Source organism: Amia ocellicauda, chromosome 9 (assembly GCF_036373705.1).
Source record: "Amia ocellicauda isolate fAmiCal2 chromosome 9, fAmiCal2.hap1, whole genome shotgun sequence".
NCBI lineage: Eukaryota > Metazoa > Chordata > Actinopteri > Amiiformes > Amiidae > Amia > Amia ocellicauda.
In genome coordinates, this window is record NC_089858.1 from 29,785,472 (window position 1) to 29,807,240 (window position 21,769).

At 39.4% G+C, this 21,769-nt stretch overlaps 2 protein-coding genes across 4 annotated transcripts in view; one reads left to right on the forward strand and one right to left on the reverse strand.

Moving 5' to 3' along the window:
- cep89 (centrosomal protein 89) overlaps window positions 1-21,769 on the forward strand; it is a 134,857-nt gene that overhangs the window by 15,924 nt on the left and 97,164 nt on the right. For all 3 annotated transcript variants that reach the window (XM_066714036.1, XM_066714038.1, XM_066714037.1), the window contains 4 exons: window positions 363-581; window positions 4,340-4,482; window positions 19,207-19,257; window positions 20,690-20,773. In XM_066714036.1, the coding sequence (XP_066570133.1) occupies window positions 363-581; window positions 4,340-4,482; window positions 19,207-19,257; window positions 20,690-20,773 (497 nt within the window). The remainder of the gene's footprint in view (window positions 1-362; window positions 582-4,339; window positions 4,483-19,206; window positions 19,258-20,689; window positions 20,774-21,769) is intronic.
- On the reverse strand, window positions 8,692-13,298 carry LOC136759163 (uncharacterized). The gene is made up of 9 exons (XM_066714035.1): window positions 12,858-13,298; window positions 12,493-12,562; window positions 12,099-12,198; window positions 11,588-11,638; window positions 11,160-11,237; window positions 10,566-10,622; window positions 10,419-10,478; window positions 9,350-9,681; window positions 8,692-8,818 (listed from the first exon to the last, which is right to left on the reverse strand). Exons 1-9 carry the CDS (start codon window positions 12,877-12,879, stop codon window positions 8,728-8,730), a joined length of 861 nt encoding a protein of 286 aa, XP_066570132.1. The 5' UTR covers window positions 12,880-13,298; the 3' UTR covers window positions 8,692-8,727.

The following is a 21,769-nucleotide window of genomic DNA, read 5'->3' on the forward strand; positions in this document are numbered from 1 at the left end:
TGTATTTGTTGTGGTGTTGTTGTTGTTACCTGTGAAACTCAACATAGACTTAGTGTTAATCCCAACCCCTGTTTTGTTCCTTGAAATGTTTTTTTATGTGCATAGAAGTTTACCATTAAAAGACGCTTTGAGATTGAACCTTGACCTAAGATGCTCCTATAACATCCTCAACATGCCTGGAAACATTTTCCATCCTTTGAGAAGAAAAGGACTTTGGATGTGTCAGCCAATCTGATTATTATTTTAATGATATAATTTCTATGCACATCTTATGCTATTACCCTGCCATATCCTTTTTTGTTTTGTTTTGCTGTGGCTTGCTGTGTTGGTGTTGCTGTGTTGCTGTGTCATGGGGCTGATAGACCTGACGGATGAGGCTTTCAAAGAAGTCCTGACAATGCATAAGGAGAGGCTGGAGGAGTTGAAAGAGCGAAACCAGGCCCTGGTCACTGAGAGGCAGGCCCTGATGCAGCAGTGTGATGATCAGAGTAGGTGCCTGAAGGAGAGCCAGCTCAGAGTGGAGGAGCTGGAGAGGCACAACAGGAGGCTCCTGGCTGCCACTGAGAGGAGCCCCAGACGAGGTGGGAGGCATGCCCACAGAGGCCCGTGCTGGACTGAGCCCCTGCGCCAGGCTAGCCTTGAATCATCCTTCAGCTTGCTGTTTTTAGACGTTATTTGTTTATTTTTTACCATAATAAAACCCCAGCCTCTACAGTGAGGGGAAAAAAGTATTTGATCCCCTGCTGATTTTGTACATTTGCCCACTGACAAAGAAATGATCAGTCTATAATTTTAATGGTAGTTGTATCTTAACAGTGAGAGACAGAATAACAACAAAAAAATCCAGAAAAACGCATTTCAAAAAAGTTATAAATTGATTTGCATGTTAATGAGGGAAATAAGTATTTGACCCCTTTGACTTAGTACTTGGTGGCAAAACCCTTGTTGGTAATCACAGATGTCAGATGTTTCTTGTAGTTGGCCACCAGGTTTGCACACATCTCAGGAGGGATTTTGTCCCACTCCTCTTTGCAGATCCTCTCCAAGTCATTAAGGTTTCGAGGCTGACGTTTGGCAACTCGAACCTTCAGCTCCCTCCACAGGGAGGCTAGGCCACTCCAGGACCTTAATGTGCTTCTTCTTGAGCCACTCCTTTGTTGCCTTGGCTGTGTGTTTTGTAACACATTTTCAATGCCCTGGCTGAGGGAAGGAGGTTCTCACCCAAGATTTGACGGTACATGGCCCCGTCCATCGTCCCTTTGATGCGGTGCAGTTGTCCTGTCCCCTTAGCAGAAAAACACCCCCAAAGCATAATGTTTCCACCTCCATGTTTGACGGTGGGGATGGTGTTCTTGGGGTCATTCCTCCTCCTCCAAACACGGTGAGTTGAGTTGATGCCAAAGAGCTTGATTTTGGTCTCATCTGACCACAACACTTTCACCCAGTTCTCCTCTGAATCATTCAGATGTTCATTGGCAAACATCAGACGGGCCTGTACATGTGCTTTCTTGAGCAGGGGGACCTTGCGGGCGCTGCAGGATTTCAGTCCTTCACGGCGTAGTGTGTTACCAATTGTTTTCTTGGTGACAATGGTCCCAGCTGCCTTGAGATCATTAACAAGATCCTCCCGTGTAGTTCTGGGCTGATTCCTCACCGTTCTCATGATCATTGAAACTCCACGAGGTGAGATCTTGCATGGAGCCCCAGACCGAGGGAGACTGACAGTTATTTTGTGTTTCTTCCATTTGCGAATAATCGCACCAACTGTTGTCACCTTCTCACCAAGCTGCTTGGCGATGGTCTTGTAGCCCATTCCAGCCTTGTGTAGGTCTACAATCTTGTCCCTGACATCCTTGGACAGCTCTTTGTTCTTGGCCATGGTGGAGAGTTTGGAATCTGATTGATTGATTGCTTCTGTGGACAGGTGTCTTTTATACAGGTAACGAGCTGAGATTAGGAGCACTCCCTTTAAGAGAGTGCCCCTAATCTCAGCTCGTTACCTGTATAAAAGACACCTGGGAGCCAGAAATGTTGCTGATTGATAGGGGATCAAATACTTATTTCACTCATTAACATGCAAATCAATTTATAACTTTTTTGAAATGCGTTTTTCTGGATTTTGTTGTTGTTATTCTGTCTCTCACTGTTAAAATACACCTACCATTAAAATTATAGACTGATCATTTCTTTGTCAGTGGGCAAACGTACAAAATCAGCAGGGGATCAAATACTTTTTTCCATCACTGTACTTTTCTTAAATGTAAATGTTGAAATGTAGCAATCCTATTTATACCATCCAACTTATTTCACTTTGGTTTGCATTGAATCACTGCTTCCCCTTCCTTAGTGGGTTTTAGAGTTTGCCCTCAGCACACTGTGATAGAATTGTCTACCATACAGCTGGTTGGCTGAACGTTGGTGGGATTCAGGCTCTGGTTTGTTACTCATTGTACTTATAATGTATATCAAATTTGCTATGGGTCTTTTGCTTGGTCTTTGTGAAAGGTTAAAATACATTCATATGAATTATACCCAGATTGACATAAGGGCACAGATATGCTTTTTCTATACTTTAATACAAATTGCATAATTTGTTTTCATTAAACTTAAAAAAAGGAAAATAACCTAAGGCACAATTGTAGAGTACATATGCAGATGCTGTTTTTTGTGTCATTAAAACAATCACTTGTGCAAAGTGAAGAGTTTAAGTTAAGCTCAAATATGAGTGACTATAGAAAGTCTACACCCCCTTTAACTTTTTTCACATTTAGTTGTCAGTGCCTCAGTTTCATTAATTTAAATAAGGATTTTATCCACTTATCTACACATCATACACTGTTAAGGGGAAAAAGGTTTTAGAGTGAACCCCCCCACCCCCCCACTTAATACTTGGTGGAAGTACCTTTGGCAGCAATTACAGCTGTGAGTCTGTACCAGCTTTGCACACCTATATTTGGCAATATTTGGCCATTCTTCTTTACAAGATGGTTCAAGCTCTGTCAAGTTCCTTGCCTTGGGGAGCGTTGATGGACAGTCATCTTCAACTCATGACACAAATGTTCAATTGGATTTAAGTCAGGGCTCCAACTGGGCCACTCAGGGACATTTACCTGCTTCCTTAGCCACTCCAGTGTAGCTTTGGCTGTGTGCTTTGGGTTTTTGTCATGCTGAAAGGCTTTCTTTCAGAGGGCAGCAGGTTTTCCTCAAGAACTTTTCTGTACTTTGCTCTGTTACTTTTCCCTTTTTTCCTGACAAGTGCCCCAGTCCCTGCCAGTGAGAAACATCTCCGTAATATGATGGGATTGCACCAAACATAACACTTTGCATAAAGGTCTTCAGTCATGGCTTACTTCTTACCACCCTAACATAGAGGCCAGATTTGTGGAGTGGTTGGGATATTGTTGTTACAATTGCAGATTTTCCGTTGGTCTCTTGGTGGCCTGTCTGATCAGTCTCCTTGCTTGGTCATCCAGTTTGAAGGGATGGCCTGATCTATGCTGGGTCTTGGAGGTGCCATACACTTTACACTTCTTAAACCGTGTTCCAAGGCTTATTCAAGGCCTTTGAAATGTTTTATACCCATACTCTGATCTGTGCCTTTTGACAGCCTGGAAGTGTTTTCAAAGCTCCTCATGGTTAAGTCATATTTTTGAAATGCACTTCCCAGCAGAGGAAATTTACAGGAAATGCAAAACGTATGCTGAAATCATGTGAATCCCTACAATTGAACACCAGTGAAGCCACTTAACTTGGTGTGCAATTTTGAAAGCGATTGCTTTCACCTGAGCTAATTTAGGATTGCTGTTATAAGGGGGGTGGACACTTATTCAACCAAGCCATTTCAGTTTTTATTTTTATTTTTATAAAAATTTTTTACCAGTGTTTAGGTTATTTTTTTCATATGGAAGTTGTGGGGTAGGATATGATTTTACTGCATTTTAATTCAAGGCAACAAAAGGTGAACATTTTGAACGGGGGTGTAGGCACTGTAAATTGGCATATACTTATAATAGTTTTTTTCCCTATGTTCCAAATAGATAGATATTTTATAAGCATAAATAGTTCTAAAGATTAGTTCCTAGTTTGGCTGTGATACATCAGAACACTGACACAACTGTACATAATGTCAACTTCAATTTTTCAACTTTCTTCTACTCACGCTATGGAGAATAGATTTGTACTCTGTAAATTATTAGCTGGTGGATTAAGTTTTGCTTTTAATCTGGCTCTTTGTCTATGTAGAAGTCTTCCCAAAAGTTAGATCTTCAATAGATCTTTATGAATGTTATCCATGACTCCTTTTATCCTCAGTCCCTGACCATATACATTCTTTCCTCAGGTGAGGTGGCAGAACTCATCTCCCTCCGGCAGCAGGCCCAAGAGCTAGTTGACGAAAATGACGGCCTAAAAGTGACTGTTCATCGGCTCAACGTGGAACTCAGCCGCTATCAGACAAAATTCCGACCACTGTCCAAACAAGAGGTACCCACTACATTAGAGATGCAGCTAGAGCTCAGAGCACTGAGGGGAGTGGGTGGACACTTAATTTGGTTATATCTGCTGTTTTGTTGATATGAGTTAGTTGGTTTGTCCACCAGCGCTGACTCAAATCGTGGGAAGAAAAAGTATGTCCACGTTTTACTTTAAAATAACTCCTGAGATCCTAAATGGTAATGGTAAAACACATTTGAATGTTGACAAAAGACATAATTGTACCTACATTTCATCTATATAGTAGCTGCTGAATTTGAAATGTTTTTTTCTATGTACTTTTCAACTCTTTATAAAGCTGTGATGTTTGGAGTATTCTCTCACTTAGGGCTGGCATCTAAGTCCAGAGTTTTGCTGCATTGGGGTAACTGGCACATAGAAGCATTTTTTTTTGGCACACAGACATCTCTGGCTTGTTCGTAATGCTGAAAGAAAGAATGCAGGCTTCTGCTGCTTTATCTCTGTCTCAGAGCGTCTGATTTCCTAATGACTTGAAGATTTGGGAAGCAAGATAATAAAGTGTAATTATAATTGAGGACTAAAGCAAATGACTTCATGGAGCAGGGGAGTCTGAAGTTAATTTGATTCTTGTTACCTAGACTTGGCAATGTAAAACAACCTGACTTTTTACCCTTGATTTGTCTGGGTGGTGCTGCAAAGTAATATTAACTGACAAAGCCCTAATGAAATTCAGCTCCAGCTTTCATCTTACACTGGGTGTTTAATGCATGCATTATTGATGATCGTTTGGCTTGCATTATAATTTCAGAGAAGCATTAACTTCAGAAAAGGCTGATCTTTATTTTTTTCCCAAATCAAAACTGAAATACTACAAACTTTATATATGTTTTCTTTTTTTTTTCTCCTTCTCTGCTGTGAAACCCTTGTCATCCCTCCAAACAATGCGTCATTTTACAATGATTTCTTCTAAAAATAATGTGATAACTTAGCATGCCAGACTTTCATAAGCTAAGTTTCTACTTTACATAGATTTAGTCAATTATCATTATAATTCTTTGATAACACTGTAGTCTTGATTTTTTATTTCCTTCAATATTAAGGGTGATCTTTGCCATTTTATTATCATTGCCAGTTTATAACTGGTAACCAGTAACAAAAGTAGTAGTAGGTTTGACATGGAACGCAGGTAGCCATATCCATTATGAAGACCGTGTTTTGTGTTTGTGGGTCATTGGTTGTCAAGTCGTCCTGTGGATTAACACATTTTTGTCAGTGCACATTTCAAAGGTATTGGTCACTGCTCCCTGAGGCTGCCCCACTTTGCATTCAGAGCTTTGCCCTTTTCAGACTGTAGAAGAAATAGGTCAGCTCTTGCATGACATTGAACTTTAGACTGGCGGAAACATGCGAATCATTCATGTGAGGTTTTGAAAAGCCTGCTGGAGAAGCCTACATCCAAACTGAACTGAATCAATGGGCACTGAGTGTAGGCATGCACAGGATTCATGCTGGTGAATCATGTTGTCGATTATTTTAGCCATGCTGAGTTTTTTTTTTTTTTACTAATGTCAAATCATTATAAAGGTGTTTAAAAAGCAATAATTTTGACTTAACAGTGAACATACAAAAACGTCATATTGACCATTTTGTCCATGCTGTTTCTACCGCTCCAATGAACATCCACAAATGTGCCCAATTAAACATTTCTTTCTGGAAGAGATCTGTTTTACAATACAGTAATCTGGAATCCCTGTTCTGTTTTCCTTTTCCCACATCACAGGTCTTGTATGTCAGCTGCTATAGCATGGTGTGGCTTTAGTTTACTTATAGCTTTAAATCATAGCCCTGAGGATGGGGTTAAAAATGCATTACTTTATATGCATTAAAAAAATGCACTGAATTCTGCTCCACAAATCTAATCTCTCATGTAGCCTTTAATAAAATGGAAAAGCAATGTATGCACTTGCTGTCTTTTAGAAATGCACGAATATTTGTACCTTTGAATGCAAAACAGAATTTGAATAACGGAGAGCAAGAAAAAATCTATAAAAATTCCAGTAACGGTCTGCAAGTGTTATCAGTCTCCCCTCAGAGGAACAGGATAAGGTTCCAAATGCATTAATGGAATTCAACTGGTTTCGAGATGGGTCACAGAAAAAACAGATGTAATTTCCTGAGGCTTTGAAAGCAGAGCTTGAGGCGTTCCAATTTGCCATCGGGACCAAAAGGTCTTACGAGATGTGACCTTCAGATTTGCTGCAGGTAAAATGTTTTTCATTAACTTTACAAATCAGGTGGAAATAATGAGGCCGACAAGGAAAAAATAAGAAAAAATGTAACAGACAATTTCAGATATGCCCATATATGTCGCAGTTAGCCTTTGTTCACGGCATATTCAGAAAAGATTATTAGATTTACTTATTTTTCTCATTACAACATTCTTAAATAATAATGACATGACCGTACATGAGATTAATTGAACAAATCCGGTTGAATTTGTAGGCTGTGGGTTTAAAAGTAATGTGGGTCCACGCCACCCAAGAAAAGTGCGGAAATATTTAGACCAAATTAACTGCAGGTTCAGTGGACCCTGGCAGGAGCAATGGATGTCTTGGTTTTTCAGATCCAAGACATCCAGTTTCTTTTTGTTTAGGCATCCATCTCTCATGAACCCAAGAAAGCTTGCTGAAGTGTGACTGTGACTCTATTTGCACGCTGTTGCAGCAGAAGAGGGAGATTGCTCCTCTGCAGAATCACTCGACCACCTGATAATTTTTTCTGTCAGAGAACCCTCAGAGACTGGCACCCCTAGGTTTTTATTTTATTTTAATATCTTGGGTATCTCACTTCGCTTTTCCGAATTGCACTTGTCTTCAAAGGACTAAAGAGATTGTGAGTGCTTTTTTGTGTCCGCAAGCTTTGAACAGAGTACAAGGTTGCCAATAGGACTTCATTACCTTTGCTAAATGGTTGCCCATCTGTTGTTAGCTTTGTTTTGTCCTCAACTGCACTTCTCTAGTTTGTTAAAGCAAATTGGATGTCCTTCTATAAATGCATAATCTGCAGAAATAATTAATCGTCCGTCTCCTGGGATTGAGCTTGATGTTGAACGTGATTTACAGGACATGTGGATGCCCTAGCCTCAACCTAATTGATCCTCTACTGAAAGACCTGGCCGGGACAGAAATTGAACTCCCATTCAATAGAAGTTTGATCCATTATTCACTCAGTGTTATTTTAACTCGACATGTGTCTGCTCAGATGTACTCAAAATAAAATTAACTGGCATGAAATATCAAGCAGCTGGTACCCACTCCTGCAGTAAAAGTGCTGGGGTCACATTGACAATCATACTGAAATAGAGCAGACAGATAAAGAATGGGCCTAAAATATTGATTTGGATGAAAATGCATGTAATCTTCTCAAAAGCAATTTCAACAGCGGATATCTTTTTGTTCCATCGTTTTATCCATATATCCCCCCTTGTTAGTGGTCATCATGCTTGCATACCTCACCAATGTAAAAAGTAACTGGATAAGCTTCCACCTGTAATCATTAGATACGATATCTGACATGAAAATTGACCTTTTAACCTGCCTGATGCCCTTTACGGAATGATGCACTAATATGCACTTTCTTTGGAAATATATTGCTTCCAAAGGTCGAGAGAATGGAAGAATTAAAAAAAACAAATGTCTGCCCTGATTATACGAGTAGTTAATTTTTCACTGTGCTGTCTTCAATTCAAATTCAAAGGGAACTGACAGTACTAAATAACTATGGCTTGTCAGAATAAAATACACCTCAGATTCATTTAAGTGGTTTAAAATGTTTATTGTGTAATCATGTATTTATCTAATGATTAATTATTTAAATGTAATGTATTATTATTTATCTGGAGTCAAAATGCAGCTGATCTTGCCTCTTCTTTAAAAGCACCAGAAGCCCTGAAGAGATAAAAGAAAAGGAGTGTCAGACAGGGATTCTGGTTAGAAAGTACACACTTATGCAAGGCTTTAAAGCAGTGGGGAAAACTCCCAGAATAAACTCATAGCTGATAATCAACTTCACTGGCAACAGTAATAGTTCAAGCTACATTTCAGTAACAATTTAGTTTTTCTTGCTTATGATGATCACTTTAAAGTTTAAGATCAGTGAGAGCTAAAGAGGAGGAAATCTGGAAAGATGGCCGTTTAAAGAGACCCACAGTTCTGAGGCTCGGCAGTTATGCTAAGACAGATGTCTCTCAAATACTGTGGGCATTTATTATACAAGTCAATTGTAGGTCAAGTCTGGTCTTACCTTCTTTTTCTTCTGGCTCCTGTTCCTCCTCCAGAACTTGAGGAAGGAAAAGCAGCCGCCATTCCTGTGTTAAAATAAAAGTAATTTAAATGAATCAATAACAGACATAAGAACAAATGTATTGATCAGAAAGAGAAATAATTACAAACTTTTATTCTGTGACTGAGGCCTTGTTAATGCAGTTATTACATACAGTATTGCTTTTCAAGATGGATATTTAAATCTAATACAGGACTTGGTTAATCTCAACATCAAACATTTAACAATGAGTAAATCAAAGATTATTCAAAGAGTAAAGCATGCAAGTCAGGGCAATAGAATAGCCCTAACACTTTGATCTGTAATAAAAGCCTTTCTCCATTTGGATTAATTTATTTACAAGTAAACCTGTTTGTTTTGTTTTCTAAACTTTTTCTGATAAATGAGTACTTTGACATTTGTCAGACATTTGGGTTTGATTTTAACTGCTATACACTGGTGTAACTCGACAGAAATTCAGTGGGGATTTGTGCTTGCATACTTTGGCACTCAGCCATAGTCTAGAGCAGCACAGAGCTGTGGGTTTCCTAGTTTGATCTTATTGTAGGGGACTTACCAATCCTCCTCCACAGCTGTGTTTTCCACCATTACTTCAGTGGCTTTTGGCTCTTTCTCTGTCTCTGTCTCTGACTCTGTTTCTGTCTCTGACTCTGTTTCTGTCTCTGACTCTGTTTCTGTCTCTGACTCTGTTTCTGTCTCTGACTCTGTCTCTTTCTCTGACTCTGTCTCTTTCTCTGCCTCTTCCTTTTGCTCCCCCTCTTCCTCCTCCTGGAGTTGGTTACCATACTGCTCCTCATATGCCCTGATGAACCACAGAGCTTGTTCCTCTGAACACATTTCAGGGTGTTTGATTTTCCATTGGAGATCCTCCAGCTCCCTCTCCAGGCTCTGAAACGCAGTGTGGACACAATGGCTGAGCTGAGAGGAGCTCCTTCAGGCACAGCTTAGATAAAATTCGGTTCAAATGCTTATTGCAGTGGCTAACTCAGAGCAGGCTTTATAGCAACTATATACCTATAGACATCGAAGCAGCGGTCATGTAGACCAGGGAGGCACAACTCTTATCCTGGAACCCTGCTGTCTCTTCAGGTCCTACCTACTTAATTCAACGATTTCTTGCCTTAATTGGGCTGTGACCGCTAATTTGTCACATTCAGTCATATTGTAATATGGACTACTCAGGCATTGAGATATAGCTCTCCTCTGTACAGAATGAGATGCAACAATGGTGACACTTAGGCAGCCCCAGATCCCCGGCCTGTATGTGAGCATCATCAGCACTCCATTTGTACATTTCACAAATGTTTCTGATCTGCCGTTCTCCTGTCTGGACCAACAAGTTATTTAACAGCTCAGGTGGAAAGGACAGCAGTTGATTTTAAAAATGCAGCAACTGTTTGCTGAGACCTTGGGTCACAGTAGCCACCAATGCATTTAAACCAGGTTCTTGTTGTCTGGACTAAGTAAAGAAGTTGCCACCTATCCATGGGCTTATAGTACAGAATTACTTGCTAAGGACCTGCTTACAGATTAAAGTGGGGTATTTTTTCCTATTCATGCAATGTAATGTCTCCAGCAGTGACTGCTTGTTTTGCCTTTATTTATCTTTACTTATCTTTACCTACCTCTCCTTTTTCAAGAGCCTCTTGGTGTTTGGGCTCTATTTCTGCCATGTCTTTCTTGATCTGTAGGAAAGCATATGGGTTTAATGACCTGTAATGTTACTTTTATGTCCAGCAATGGTAATATGATTAATCTTTGTGGTCACTTACTGTGTCGTGGAGTTTAATATAGACCTCTAAATGATTTGTATCTTTACTCAGCTCCACCTGCGAAATTAAATGAAGATATTGTAGAGCATGAAGATATTAAAAATACATATTTTATCCTGTACTGTCTAAAGGTTGCACTTTCTTTAAAAAAGTATTTTAACATTTTGTTAATGTAGGTTAATCCTGCAGTAATAGTGATGTTAAATCTTGTTTACTCTGAAGGTGAGACGAATAAGTCACTTAGCCAAAGCTTTTAAGCGAAGTGACTTGAGAAAAATATAAGCTAAATTTAACAACAGTAAGTATCACTACAGAGTAATTTACAATAGTCTCTGAGATTGATGATACATTTGAAGAACAAAGTACAAGCAAGTAAAATAAATGTATCCAGGTAAAACTTATTGGTCTAGTTTCACAGATCCAAATTAGCACTAGTCATTGACTATTCAATGTCATTTTAGGTAGAGAAGCCTAATCCTAATCACAATTTCTGAAATCAGCCAATTGAGTCTAGGACAGGCTCGGGGTTTGCATCAGGAACCCAGTAAGAAAAGCTCTGTATTGTAAACTGTTAGTTTCCAGTTAGCTGTGTACCTCAAGCTTTGATCGTTTTGTTTGTGTAACATCAATCAGCTTGTTGATGGAATCCAAGTGTCGTCTTTCAAGGACAACCTAACAGAAATGGATTGAAAGTTTAGTAAAGCATGTTTTTGATTTGAACTGTTGGTGAATTGAAACGCAACTATAATGCTAGAATTAGAAGTGGGCTTTAGGAGGCAGCACTTTACACAAAATGATATGGGTGTTTGGTTTCTTATGTTTTTATCTTCTGAATATCCTGTGGTTTAATATACTTTCAAGAGTGTTGCATTTACCAGTTTTTCTGGTCTTGATTTAGATGACAAAAATTATAATTATAATAGTAATAGTATGAACATGGGGAGGATTATTATAATTTGTTGTAAAGATGTATCCGACTAACAGCAAACTGTTCATTTCAGGACTTTGAAACTGCAGCCTACCTCATTACTCCGCAGGTCACACGTAGTCCTCAGCACACTGGTTTCTTCCTCCTGTATGTGGAGAGGGTGAAATGGAGAGACCATACCATCTGACTCTTACAATGTCACTCCATGCTTTGGCGAGCATCAGCAGTGGGCTGACTTCCACCCTTGAGCTACAAACAATTTATGGTCTTTTGGATAGCAATGGATTTCACTACTGGCCTCTTTTTTTCTCTCTTTGTGGGACGCAGTTACACTTTACATTAAAAGCCAAACTTTTGAACTGACTTGACCAGCACTTTGATTGCGAACTCTGTGGCAAATATTAATGAATGGCCTTATTCATGTCACACACACTTTTTAAATTGTCTTACCTAAGAATTAACAAATGTGGAGTTTCATTTTTTGCTTTTTTCTCTTTATTTATAGGAAACAGTGGTACACGTTACATGATGTTACAGTATTTTGTGTAAGGACCAAAGAGTGTGAAAGCCGATTTGTGAATGTTATGATTTTTTTTTTTTCTTACCAGCTTCTCTATCTCTTTCTGAAGTGCGTAAGTCTGTGCTTTGAGGTCATCTTCAGCAGTGTTAACTTGGTCTCCCCGACCAAACTGCTGTATACCAAACCTAAAACACAAAATTGTGTTAGTAAGCAATTTGAAAACAAACTTGTTAAAACACGGAATAGCTGCAGCTCATTGCATGTTTCGAAAGTGCAACATTTGTATTTGAGTAGGAATAGGTTAATCTTCATTTTACTAATGTTCACAGAAAGTACAGCTACTCTATTTCACTTCACCACTAGAGTATCCTCCATGAACTACACTGAAGACCAGACTTTTTAGTGGTTTCAAACTTAGTCAATGTTGTGTATAGCAAACACTGTGAATATTAAACAGTGGAGTTCTTTCTGTAACTTACATCTGTGTAGTATTTTCCCACTGGGTAATTCCTGCAGTGTTATTGGCTCTCATGTCCTCAGGATGCATCTCTGAAGCACAAAATGAATTAAATTAAGAAGTGTTGAATCCCTTGAATCACAAAACAGTCACACATTGTACACCAGGGAGACATTTCAGCAGGTTTGGTTTTTGTACAGCAGGCTTGTACTTTCTGACCTTAACTCGGTAAGTACCCACTCTGAAAAGAGCTGAAAAGAACAGTTTAAAATCAGGACAGTATCCTCCTAGAAAGAGCATCAGTTGAAAGACATTGCTGACTTATTTAATACTGTGATAAACAGTAGCGTGTTTGCCAAATCAGGGCTCAAAGAGTGGATGACATACCAAGGGTTTGAATGTGGTCCATAGATGGAAGGCGATGGATCACGGAGATGTAATGTAATATGTATCTCCTATCTATATCTTTCTATCTATCTATAAACAATGTATTCGTACATTGAATGAAAGGAACTGTTTATAGAACTTTGCTGAATGCAGGCAATCAAAGCAAGCACGTCTTCTTCATGTGAAGTTGAAACAGCTCTGAGAGTTTTACAATTCACATATCACCTAGTTACTGTAGAATGTTTAGTGACTTCAGTAGCTACCTCACTGAGGTGTGATGTCATAGCAGTTGCCATAGACACACACTTAGGCCACCATGAATATCATTTTCAACTTGTGTTTTTGGAAATATTGTGTATATTAATGCATTTGTTTGGTATTGTCATAAACTTTTTAATAAACAATACATTGATTGATTTCCTTTATACGGTTCCTGCAAGTCCTTAAAAAGTATTTAATTCATTTTTTGATTTTTAGGGCCTTGAAGGTCTTAAATATCAAAGATTACCTGTTGAAAGTCTTAAATAGGTGTTAAATATGTTTTTATATAAAAATAAAAAAATGCCATAGCAGAGATCTCACGTTCTGAAAACTGCCACACGTGAAATCCAAGTATTAAGCGATTTCATATTTAAATATAAACCACCGGTACCCTACTGCACAACGATCGCTAGATTGTAAATTAAAACCATACAACACAACAAAGCAAACTTGAAAATATAGACAAGAACAAGTTACAGTCAATGTTCCTGCACTGCACTTTTCATCACTATTAATGTACCGAACCACAAAAGTCAAATCAGTGCACATTAGTCATACAAGGACTCGATCAAATGAAGAGAAATGTAGTAAACGGAGACACCACTGGAAAGGATCAGAAAGTCTATGTACTAAAATAACTTGTCAAAAATTTGGCTTTTTAAAAAAATATTTTTTTTATTTGTTTTTATATTAAATGGTTATGTTGTAGTCTCCTTGAGTTTATACTAGGAAGCTCCATTGTGTTGTAGGAATTTGGGTTTTAGCACTGGGCTTCTGTCGCTTTAGCCCTGAGATATATATCAGAAATATTACATAGTGCTGGTCTATAAACTCTGATGAACTATTTTCTCTACCCATAATTAGCGATATTGGCTAGCTTTGAAACATTGCTGGAGAGGAATTTCACAAACTCATTATTAGCATAAATCCCAGGGAGCAAATAAAATAAATAAATAAATAAATAAATAAATAGCCATTACGGGTGCCTCCGGGCAGGTTTTAGGACGACCGGCCATTACAGATAATTAGATTCACTGTCGCCGATCCACTGAAATAACTTGAATTGCAGTATCAAAAATGAATTGTGTAATTGCAGCGATGCTGAAGCCTTGTTTAGAAATGTGGTCGGCAACTTTGTTGACCTTGTGTCATGAGACCTGGGCTCTAATCTCGCGAGACATAACATTACTTTTACAGTTTGAATATCATTTTATCTCAATTTGCTAATTAGGAAGTGTGTAAACGCATACCAGTACAAATCATTCCAGACTTACCAATCATTTTATTTTCCGGTGTTTACATTTGTGTAAGAAATAAAGTAAATACAAAAACGTTACAAAAAATACAAAAAAAGTGTCAGACATGTTGTGGTATTTACATTTGCTGAGGTTCAAATATCACAAAACATAATGGCATCGGCGCATATTTGTAAACTAAATATTCAGTGTTGCGTTGTTTGTTTGTGATTACTAACAATGTCACGGGGCTTGAGGGGAATCTTGAATGAGTTCAAATCTTAGTGATGTCCCTGGGTTTATATGTATAAATATTATTCACATTAAAAAAAAAAAACTATACCTAGATGTCGCTAAACCTCCCTTTATTATTATTATTATTATTATTATTATTATTATTATTATTATTATTTATTTATTTCTTGGCAGATGCCCTTATCGAGGGCGACTTACAAAATATAAGCGCAATACAAAGTGCAAACATACAGAGCAGTTCAAGGCATAAAACATCACAAATTCCAATTTACATAATACAGTGCAATTCAAAGCATAATACATTTTACAAATTCCAGTTTACACAATATATCTTACACCCTGGATTGTAAAAGCTGAGTGCAGACAAGATGTTAGGTCACAGCCAAGGGCCGAGGGAAAGGGAGCAAAGGGGAAATCAAAATAATACGAGTACTAGTAACGCAAGGCAAGTAGTATGATAAAACGTTGTAAAGTGCTATCTTACAGGAGAGTAAAGGACTAAATTACAAGTACTGTCTGAAAAGATGTGTTTTGCCGAAAGGAGGTCCCTTCTAAAGGAGACATCGTTGAAGTGGAAAAAAATTGAGGAATTAAAGCAGTTGCCATAGAGGTTAAGTGAAGTAAAGCAGTTAGGTCAAGAGAGAGTGATGTTTTTAATTTTTTTAGTATCTGACTTAAGATTTAATATTTCATAACTATACAAATTCGTTTTTTTTTTTTAAACAATAACCCTTGTCATCAACTACTATCATTGCATTGTGTATGTATTGCACTAGCATCAACATGTTTGATACTCATCACATACACATTAATATGGAGTTGGTCCTCCCTTTGCTGCTACAACAGCCTCCACTCTTCTGGGAAGGCTTTCCACTAGATGTTGTTGTTGTTGTTGTTGTTATTATTATTTTTATTTTTTGGCAGACGCCCTTATCCAGGGCGACTTACAACATAAGCACAATACAAAGTGCAAGAATACAGTTAAGTACAATGCATCAAACATTACAAATTCAAATTTACATTATACAAAGCAATTTTGCAGTGTGGTTGAGACAGTGGTAGGTGACGGTCATTGTCTTGAACTGAATGCGTGCCGGTATTGGGAGCCAATGGAGGGAGCAGAGCAGTGGAGTAGTGTGTGTGAATCGGGGCAGAGAGAATACCAGACGAGCCGCCGAATTCTGGATGAGCTGGAGCGGCCGGGTAGTAGTTGCAGGCAGGCCGGCCAGGAGGGAGTTGCAGTAGTCCAGGCAGGAGAGGACCAGTGCAGCTGAGTCGAGTAGTCGGTGAGGAAGGGCCAGATTTGGCATATGTTGCTCAGGAAGAATCTACAGGTGCGTGTCAGCGTGGTGATGTGCTGGGTGTAGGAGAGCGCAAGATCGAGGGTGGCTCCTAGGTTCTTAGCGAAGAAGAAGGAGAGAGTGTGGTGGATTCCAAGGGGATTGAGATGGAGAGATCAGCAGAAGGTGAGGAAGAGTGGGGGGAACAAGAGGAGATATGATTTGGAGAGGTTGAGCTTGAGGTGGTGTGAGTGCCTCCAGGTGGAGATAGCAGACAAACAGGAAGAGATGCGACGGGGGAAGAAATCAGGCACAGTGGGAGGGGTTGGGGAGGTGGATGTTAAAGTCTCCCAGGAGGATGGTAGGTGAGGACAGCGAAGGGAGGGTGGAGAGAAGGAAGTCGAGTTCATCCAGGAAGGTGGTGAGTGGACCGGGAGGACGGTAGAGAACTAGAAGGAAGAGGTAAGAGGGAGAGGTGAGTTCCACTGCGTGAAATTCAAAGCTGTTGGTCGTGATAAAGGAGAGAAAGGTGGGGACAGAGAAGAGGAGAGAAGGGGAGAGCAGGAGACCTGTTCCTCCTCCCTGCCCGGTAAGATGAGGAGAGTGGGACAGGACAAATAGAGAGGATAGGGCGGCAGGGGTGGTTGAGTTATCTGGGAAGATCCTTGTCTCGGTGAGAGCGAGGAAATCCAGAGAGTTGTGGGAGTCAAAGGTGGAGATGAAGTGGGCCTTGTTGGAAGCTTAGTGGCAGTTCCACAGGCCTCCAGAGAGTGGAGTAGATTGGAGGGAGGAGGAGGGGAGAGGCAGGGAGATGAGGTTGGAGGGATTAGGGAAGCAATGGCGTGCAGGTGCATGCCGAGAAGACGGAGAGAGCAGGACAGGAATCGGAGAGATTGTCATGGTTGTCTGTTGTTGCTGTGCAGCGTCTCCTTGCAGACTTCTCCTCGCTGGAGTCCCACAGCTAGAGTCCCTGCCCTTTGGAGATGGGGCCCTTCAGAAGGGGGGCACTGAAGGCTGCTGAAGTACACACCTGCATTGTGTTTAATGACACAAGGCTGTCAGGATGGCAATCCCTCCCACACAGGACTGCTAATAGCACAATTAATGGCCGCTTTATATCTGAATACAGACAAAGACTGCTGGACACACGCAAATACACTGATCAATAGCTCGCAGCAATGCTAAATAATAACAGCCTACAATGTAACCGCTTCTGATTTACAGACAGTGCGTGTTGAGTGTGCTATGTAAGTTGCTAATTAACTAACAAACTGTAGTCGCTGCCGTTACTACAATACAGGTGCAAGATATATAATTCTTAGCTAAACAAGTAACCACATAAACAATCAATGTATCTCTTAACTAAACTAGCAAACACAAGAGAAAAATGCGATACTTAACTGCTGTGAGTTAGGCGACTCTTCAGCTGGCTTGCCTGAGTGTCCAGTGGCAGATGTTGGAACATTGCTGTGATTCAGCCACAAGCGCATTAGTGAGGTCAGGCACTGATGCTGAGGGATTAGGCTGAATGCTGAAACAGGAAGGTCCTTCCCCAAACTGTTGCCACGAAGTTGGGAGTGCAAAATCGTGTATAATGTCATTGTATGCTGTAGCATTAAGATTTCCCGGTAGTGGAACTGAAGGGCCTAGCCTGAACCATGAAAAACAGACCCAGACCATTATTCCTCCTCCACCGCAATTTACAGATTTGTCTGTCGGACTGCCAGACGGAGAACGTCTTTTCACTGCTCCAGAGTCCAATGGTGGCGAACTTTACACCACTCCAGCAGACGCTTGGCATTCCGTATGGTGATCTTAGGCTTGTGTGCGGCTGCTCGCCCATGGAAACCCATTTAATGAACCTCCCAATGAATAGTTCTTGTGCTGAAATTGCTTCCAGAGGCAGTGTGGAACTCGGTACTGATTGTTGCAAATGAGGAAAGGTGATTTTTACGAGCTTCAGTCCTCAGCGGTCCCTGTGAGCTTGTGTGTCTTCTAGATGCTTCCACTTCACAACAACAGCACTTACAGTTGACCAGGACAGCTCTAGTAGGGAAGACATTTTATGAACTGACTTTGTTGTAAAGGTGGCGTCCTATGACAGTGCCATGTTAAAAGTCACTGAGCTCTTCAGTATGGCCCATTCTATAGCCAATGTTTGTCTATGTAGATGGGTGTGGCTGAAATTGCTGAATCCACTAATTAGAAGGGGTGTACTTTTGGCCAGGTAGTGTAATTGTTAGATTTAGTTTGAACTAGCCCCTAGAATTTGTTTGGTATACTTGCCGTGAAAATAGGTCTTACAATTTCTTAAGATTGTTCTTAAAAAGTCTTAAAGACTTCTTAAATTTACTCAGCCGAGAGCTGCAGGAACCATGCTTTATATGGAAATACACTAAAACAATTATTACTTTTCTCTCAGAAGTACAGTTTTAAATGGTATGATTTTAGAAGACTTGTTTTGGGGAATAATTATTCTCTTATTGACATGAATTTAACTTTTTCAAGACATAAAAAACAGCACAGCACCACCTATTTGCCTATTGCCATAATATTATTACAGTTACAAAGTCATAGAGACCATATTTATGCACCTCCTTCGTGTTTCAAAAAGCAGGATTCAAATATCGAATACATATGCAGAAAAAGACTTATGAAGTCTTCCAAATGCCTTCTTTTACCCTAAAGATTGAAATATTATCAGGATATTTTTGGACACCCAGAAGGATTTTGACTTAGCCCAGAATTTCAATATTCACGTGTTGTACTTTGTCAAACCTTGTGAACCTGATCAAAAAGGCCCAATTTAAACCGTATGATGTGACATAGTGACTTAAAAATGAAGATGAAGTAACGCCTTTGAAATGAACCCTTTTTGATCAAGATATGTAATCAGAAGGCAACCGAGACTCATTATGGATTATTATAACAGATTGGGGGCAGAGAGAGTGCATCCCAACCTTCAGATCATTTTTTTTTCTCCATTTCTGTTTTTGGTTCCTTAAGTAACTGATCAAGAGGGAACTTCTTTTCAATCAATGTGACCGCCTGCTGTGATTGCAAAGGCTTAACAGCTGTCTACGGTACTGTGTTCTCCCTGCCCTCATTACCCAGAGCAACTGATAAATAGAAGGTTAGAGAAGCTCAGGTTGGACCAACAGTTAGATATAAATTGATCTGCGGTTACCCCTTGTTGATTTTATTCCTATGTGTTTGTTTGTAGTGTCGGCCCTGTTGGAGATCTTTCATGTACCTCTAATGTTATTCTCCTACATAACACTCATATCTGCATAAAGTCATGTCCTCTCTTAATTGCAGAGCTCCAGGATCAACGGCTTGCCATTGAAAGGACCACCGCCACCCTGGCTTGTAAGATATATGGATGCATACATATTAAATGTCTTTGGGAATGAGTTTTCTTTACAGGAGTCAGCATTTATCCCTAGCTCTGTGGGCTATATTAAATCGAAAACGAGATCTAATTATACAGATAAGGTGACTCCCAGTGATTTCTCTTGTCTAATCGTTAAGGGAAAGGCTACTGTGTACTCAACTAAAAATAAATGACAGTTTTTGAGTTTACTATGGCACTGTAATTATTTTAAGACAGAATTGCTAATCTCTTGCTTCAATGCAAAGGCTGTATGCTTTTTTATTTTTTCTTCAGTTGAAATCAAATCCATTTAATACCTTGACTGAACTGTGGTATCAAGTATGTACTCTGCAAGTGAGCTTCACATAACTTATTGATTTTCAAAGGTGTTCTGACAGCAACTAAACAGTGAACGATTAGGAAGTTAGCTTTTCTAACCCTCTCCCTGTAAATGGCGTCATGAACCACCTGGTCAAACTGACATTCCCCTGGAATATTGCTCATCCAACAAATAAGGACAAACACGTGCTGATATGTACTGATGCCAAGTGTAAGGGCCAAATGCATCCATTTGCACAGAAAAAGACTGCACAGTGGATCCATTCCTTTTTCTTATTAACATCAGGGTCGGGAAGGATGGAGGCCAGTACTATGTGGCATTCATTCTCAAGCTTGAAATGTCACACTGCTCTTCTCATAAACATTATAATGCATGGAAACCTGCCAGGTGGCACTATTGGGAGTATTACGTGTTGGGCACTTCCAAGAAGCACAATCACAGTGCATGTAAAGCCTAGGTGACTGACATTGGCGTTCCCCACAAGGAGGTGTACCATTGCCAGTGCATTAACCGTGTGGGGTGGGTGTGCCAGGATTTTCCTCAGCTTGTCTGGCAACCAATTGGTTGTCTTTGCCCGTATAGATCTCGACTATAGTATACCATGGTAAAATTGCACCAAAGTGTAGGAGAGCCTGGTATGTGGCACCATAATACAAATCATTCAAAACCATGGGCAAAGCAAAGTAAATGCCTGGTTTAACCGTAGGGAAACCATCGGAAAACTGCCACTTACTTGCTTACTATGGTATACTTTCATAAAGGTTATCACATAATGTTAATAGTGAAAGCTGCCGTATCTCTTCTGTAGTGTGACGAAATTGGAAGACTATTTACCACTGGAATGAACTGGCCCTGTATTAGTATAGGAGTCTTAATGATGAGCAGAGTTGAGCCGATTACAAATTAAGAGGCTATTAAATATTCAGAAAACGTGATTCCAAATTCTGTGCATTTTGTACAATTGTTGCATGTCTTTTGAAGCTTCATTACTAAATCATTTTGATAGACTATTAAATCTGTGTGTCTGATTTATGTATTTTTGAGTTTAGTTTAGAAATTCTTATTTGTGTTTTGTTTAATTTTTCAAGCTGGACATGAAATATTTATCTCCATTGTTCCTGGCATACGAAGACAGGCTCAATGAGAAAGACGTGCTGCTGAAAGCATGTGAGGTAAGTTTTATTTGCCACAAATTCTCCAGATACAAATTAAATCCCACCAGGTACACATTTTAATATTCAAGATATTCAAGATACTTCTAAAAGACACATATATGGTATACATTGATTTGTAAGAAGAATAAGATGTCTGCTTAAAATGGCTCTTAATTCGGCATATATCTAGTTCTTGATGTTTAGCATGTATTGATTTCCTATGTTATATTTCAAGCCGAATGCAATTATGACTGAAGTGTTGTGTACCCAGTGTAGGATACTGAAACTCAAGATTCCTGTATACTATGCCTATGTCTACTCTTAAGTCTTATTTTAATACTTTTTTTGGTGAAATATATATTTAACTGTTGATGGGTCGAGGACTACCACTACCAGTCTAGCACCAAACTTAATAACTAGCAAATTGTATTGATAGTTTTAAATACATGTATTCTGTTATGCAAAAATGTGTTCTTGTTATCTCCTGCTTTAGGTTTAATTTTAACAGCTCAACAGTACACAAATCTTAAGCACATTGCCTGAGGCTGGGATTTACATGAACCTAATATGGCTTTGATCTGTATTTTAAGAAACAATTAACTGTCCATCAGTACATCTGATTTATTTCGATTACATTTTTGTTCTTTCTGTAAATTCTGTGTATTACAAATAATTCACATTTTGCCCATAAATCTAAATTATACAGCTAAACATGTCACTTGCAAATGGATTCTCTTTCTCCTTCTCCTCCTCCTTCTTTTCCTTCTTTCTCACATCTGAATCCACCAGTCCCTTGTGTGGAAGGAGGAAGAAATGTGTGCTTTGGTTTTTAAGGAAAGCATATCTGGTTCCCAGTTTCATTTTCTGTCGGCTTAACAAAGGCACATCTCTTCAAAAGTTGGATTAATTCTGTTTTGCCTGTTAAGTATGTATCCCTCCAATATGAGGCGACGGCAATAATAAATCTACATCTGGTTACATTTGTTCCCTTTCAATATCAAAACTTTTTCCTGT